This window comes from Sinocyclocheilus anshuiensis, unplaced genomic scaffold, assembly GCF_001515605.1.
Source record: "Sinocyclocheilus anshuiensis isolate Anshui unplaced genomic scaffold, SAMN03320099.WGS_v1.1 scaffold1135, whole genome shotgun sequence".
Lineage (NCBI taxonomy): Eukaryota > Metazoa > Chordata > Actinopteri > Cypriniformes > Cyprinidae > Sinocyclocheilus > Sinocyclocheilus anshuiensis.
Window position 1 is genome coordinate 23,759 of NW_015546093.1, and position 5,399 is coordinate 29,157.

The following is a 5,399-nucleotide window of genomic DNA, read 5'->3' on the forward strand; positions in this document are numbered from 1 at the left end:
TCAATGAAAGATGCTTTTAGTCGCTCACTTCTTATGTTATGCTTTTTATGTTATGCTTGATGTTGCACCGTTAGGCAAGGCTGTTTCATGGGTTGTAAAGGGATTATTGATGCATGCATTTGTCTGGGCCTGGGAGAGTGTTGAGTGCTGGGAGGTCAATAGGTTCTTTTCAATGAGCTGAAGTACATAAGAAATAAATGAACTTATATTAATTAATCTGTAGGTTCACATAGGATATCTGCCAAGTAAAAAGGTTGTTGGCCTCAGTAAGCTTGCAAGGTGAGTATACAACTTGCAAATACACATACACACACACACACACACACACACACACACACACAATTTAGTGTGCCAGTCTCAGACGGAGGGTAAAGGGCCTTGTTCTCACATCAGAGTGGGTCTGAAAAAGAGAACATATTAGTTACAAGTGGCTGAGTTCTTCTGTTATCACAGCCCATTCACTTGAGGCTTAGATCCAAAGCCTGGCACAGTATCCTGTCCCATCTGAAAAACTCCAGACTAGCTGACTTCTGGCGCTGAGGAAATCCCCCTCAACTCCCACCTCCACTGCGGGGTGGTGGTGGGAACCATTAACATTGCAATCCTCACAAAATATCATGTGCAGCCTGGTGCTTCCTTTGCCTGAGTAAAATAAACCAGACTTCGTGAGACACCATTCACACCCCATTGATATCTATTACTAATCTTATTACAAAATTGTTTAGAATATTTACCATTTGCACTATAGATATATACATTTGAGAAACAATATTTAAAGATAAATGTTTATGAGAAAGAGGGTCAGAGCAACACCATATAACATACATACTGAAAAACATACAGGAATATTCTGCTAATATTGTCATTCTTTGATCTTAAGGAAATAGCTACATATTAAATTGGCTGTTTGGTAAGTGTTACATTTTGCTGGAGTGTTTTAACATACTATGAATTTTTGTCCCTCTTTAGGATTGTTGAAATCTACAGTCGCAGACTTCAAGGTAACTATCCTATTATTATCTAGATATCAAAAAAGGGAGATAGATTTTTTTAAAAGAAATAATACTTTTTTATTCAGCAAGAATGCATTAAATTGTTAAAAAGTGATATTTGTAATGTTACAAAAGATTTCTATTTAAAAAAAAAAAATTATGTTCTTTTGAACTTTTCTTTTTTTATTCATCGAATAATCCTCAAAAAACTGATCACGGTTTCCACAAAAATATCGATGAGCCCAACTGTTTTCAACATTGATTGATGTCAGCATATAAGAATGATTTCTGAAGGATCATGTGACACTAAAGTCTGGAGTAATGACTGCTTTGCCAACACAGGAATAAATTACATTCTGCCATTTATTAAAATAGAAAACAGTTTTTTAAATTGTAATATTTCACAACATTACTATTTTTACTGTACTATATTTTTTAACAAATAAATGCGTCCTTGGTTAGAGACTTTTTTAAAAACCATTACAAATTTTACCCACCCATAACTTTTGAATGGTAGAATAGCTAACATTACTTATATAGTAACATTATAGTCCTGTATAACATTTATTTTCAGCATTAGCATCCCTCAGTCTCAGTAGACTTTACTGTTGAATCCATGCTCGTTTCATATTTGTTGTTTCTTCAGTGTTTTACTGTTAACTTTGTTTATTGCAGTCCAAGAGCGCCTAACAAAGCAAATAGCAATGGCAATCTCTGAGGCCTTGCAGCCTGTCGGTGTGGCAGTTGTCATCGAGGCAGCGTAAGTATTTGAAAGACGAAACACAATCATTTGATTAGATTGCGGAAGATTATTTATATACAGTAAACATATGTATGCAAACCCAAACCTAATACTATAATATATCCTATCTTTCTTTCTCATAAAACTCTGTTTCTTAATATAGTTAAATGCGATTAGACTTCATGTAACTTTAAAGCTCAGAATACAGTACAGTCATTCAGCTGCTTCTTACAGTGGCTGTCATGGTTGATGAATTATTCCTACAATAATAAGCATGAAAATTTGTAGGTTTTAAATGTTATTTGTGACCCGAATGGACATTTGTTTTTGTAGTCATATGTGTATGGTCATGCGTGGAGTGCAGAAGATGAACAGTCGTACTGTGACCAGTGCCATGCTGGGCGTGTTCAGAGAGGATCCAAAAGCTCGAGAAGAGTTCCTGGTCCTGACCAAAAGCGCACAGTGATCACACTTCCTTCCCTGCTCAGACTCCATCAGTGGGTTTACAGCCAAATATGCCAATGAATATTCTCTACATTTGAAACCCTCCATGGTGCTAAGAGAATCTCACTGAGCCAGAGCTGAAGATCTTTCCACCAGCTACTGAGACTCAGCCTGCCACTGAAACTCAGGGGTCTTCACTGTTTGCATATATAAAATGTGAATATTGAAGGATCAGTGTTACATGAACTACTAGTTTTGAGCAAAAGACCTTGAGAAACTAACACTGAATGGCCAAACATGCACACAGCTGCCTTAAAACAGATAGAATTATGTGTAATTTCTATTATCTTACCTCTGTTATTAACAATTACTAAATTAACATATTGCCTCAGATACTTGTCTAACCATATGACTTTTTACAAAATGAAGATACTAGAACTAATTTGTATATAACTTTAATAGAAATAACTTTTTTTTTGTCATATTCTGATATATTTACTTTGTCATATACTCTGATATATCTGAATAATTTATAGTTCTATCAATGAAAGGTTTCTTGTGACATTACTGTGTGGCATAATTTATATTTGGTTACAAATAAACAACATTGCCATTTGGATATTGACACTTTTTTTTACATAATATATGGAACTGAATTGTATAAGAAAACAAAACAAATGTCAACTACAACAATAAAGCACCATTATGAAATGCATTTGTCTCTGCTTTCTTATGCAAAAGACTGATTTCTGCAAAATGTTGTCAATTTTATTTGTCAAGAAATATTTACAGATGTTAAAACAGTCTCTTCGTTGTAATAGGTGTCCCAGACAATTCTTAATTTAACTGATATTAAGGAAATTATATTCTACAGTATGTAAGTATTGCTATGTTGTGACTTCTCACACTTAAAATGTGGCAAAAAAAATTAAATTACACATACTGTAAGAGCATCCACAAGTTTCTCTATACAAATCCTATTATGATACTATTATGTGGGTTCAAGAGACATGAAATCCAAAACTATGCAATTACAAATGATCTCTGAAAAAGGAAACAACAAACAAGATCTCCAGAAAACATCTCCAACAGTGCTGACAAAAAAAACAGTGGCAGAAGAATAAGAAATGAAAGCAGGCTATAAACATTACTGTACACTGAGCTTTTAGCTGTCTTATATTGGCATGTCACTGTCTATTTGTTTCATATTTACATTAGATTCTGTAATAGTGGCGCTGCCTTGGAAACAGTAGAGGAAATATCACTTCAAACAAGATTGATACATTTATATATTTTTTTAATTTTGGGAAGAGGTAACATTTAAAAGTTTAGACTTTGGTAAGGACCAATGGCTAAATAAGTAAAAAGGGCAATAAATTGCCATGAGGAGAACTTATTTATATTAAATGGCCTAACCATTGTCATCATGTTTGGTAGTATTAAAATGAGAAATTATTTACTTAAAAAAAAAAGTTCCAAATGAATAAGAACATTTACAAAACATGTTTCCCAGCAAATGTACTCAAGGCATCTACATTGTCCAAACAGTACAAGCCAATATATTGCTCTAAGGTTGAGAAAAATTAAGAGAAAAATACCACTGACATATTTTCATTTAAATACAGTCATAAACTAGTGCACTCCTTTCGCAACATTGCCACAAAATGCCGCAAACTTAACTCTTTTGTGAACTTAAATGATCATTCTCAACACTTGGAAGGGTCAACACAGTCATCTACAAACATTCCCTTCTCAGCTAAAGACAGATCTCCAGCAACAAACACTAAATCAAACTGAGGTCTGTTTGTAGTTCTTGGTATCAAGAACCTTCTTCCCACACATGGCACAAATTCCTGCAAAAGTAAAAAAAGAGGGGTGGTGACTGGTGAGAACATATAGATGTGTGACAAAAACAAAAGAGCATCTAAGCATCCCTCACTATCTGTCTCACCTTTTTTGTAAGCACATCCCTGGCAGTAATGTGAACCAGACTGATGCACAGAGCTTTTGCATATTCTGCATGTGGCAAATCCAGATTTCCCATAAGGATCAAACCTGTCAAAATTGTATACATATTTTCATCACGTCATCATAACGCTCATATTTACAAGACTATGATGGATGAAGCATAAAATTCCATGCGACAAACCTGGCTTTTTTTGAAGTCAGCATTTTATTTTCATTTAGCTTTCGACCACCACTCTCTGAAATATAACATTTTTCAGGTCAGTATTCCTTGTTGACGAAGCATAAATACAAATATATAAAAGGGTAACAGACATAAAACATTATTAAACCTTTAAAACAATTACCTGTTGTATTTCTAGCCCCATCTTTCCAGGTATCAGGCGTGATGACTCGCCCCAGCTTCTTCTCGCCTGCGGAGGACATCAAAACATACGTGATTCACAGACGGCCGACATATTTCATGTTTGATTGTCGTCATATTCATGTTTATCATCGTCGAGATAAAATATATTATATATATATATATATATATTTAGCAGTTTTGTTGTTTCTTTCGCTGATCTTGCTAGCGAGCCAAAGCTACTGAATATGGCACGAACTCCAATATTAATGACGTAGACACATTGGAGTAAAACAAATAATCCTTTGATATACAACATGATTTATAATGTAACTACTTACACTTCTCGCAAACCATCTTCAAATGTGTCAGAAAACCGTGACTAACACGTCTAGATAGTTCTCAGTTGTTGTGAAAATTAAGCTGCTGCTTCTTCTTCTTCTTCTTCTTCTTCTTCTTCTTCGGTGTTTATTGGCGGTTGGCAACCTAACTGACTGGTGCATTACCGCCACCGACTGGAATAAAGTATGGATCAGGATTTTGCTTGTAGGACAAAATAAACCATAAAGACCAATCAAAACAAATAAATAAACTAGAAATTAAAACAAAACAAATAAAAAAAACAATCAAAAAGACTATATTCTTTTATATGAGTCGATTTAACCAAATTATAGTCACAAAAAAATCCCAATGACATGATTCCCTACTATAATCCCCGTCTTGGTTTTGGGTTTTCTTCTTCTTCTTTAGATTGGTGGCTGACAACCAATTTTAAAGGTGCATTATTGCCACATACGATAATGTATATGACAAACAAGGGAACTAATTATATTCTTTCCATCAATCCTGCATTTTTTAGGTAAATCATGAGATGTTTGAACACATTCCAAGTACTTCCTTCTAAAAGCTTCTG

At 34.4% G+C, this 5,399-nt stretch overlaps 1 protein-coding gene and 1 pseudogene across 1 annotated transcript; one reads left to right on the forward strand and one right to left on the reverse strand.

The window, feature by feature from the left end:
- The window catches only part of LOC107700116 (GTP cyclohydrolase 1-like), a 7,447-nt pseudogene extending 3,991 nt beyond the window's left edge, over positions 1 to 3,456 (forward strand).
- A 79-nt stretch (positions 3,457 to 3,535) lies between these two features.
- Positions 3,536 to 4,964, reverse strand: LOC107700115 (cysteine-rich PDZ-binding protein). Its single transcript, XM_016501647.1, has 5 exons — positions 4,828 to 4,964; positions 4,491 to 4,556; positions 4,328 to 4,382; positions 4,130 to 4,233; positions 3,536 to 4,031 (listed from the first exon to the last, which is right to left on the reverse strand). The coding sequence occupies exons 1-5, from the start codon at positions 4,841 to 4,843 to the stop codon at positions 3,967 to 3,969; spliced, it is 306 nt and encodes a 101-aa protein (XP_016357133.1). The 5' UTR covers positions 4,844 to 4,964; the 3' UTR covers positions 3,536 to 3,966.
- Positions 4,965 to 5,399: the final 435 nt, after the last annotated feature.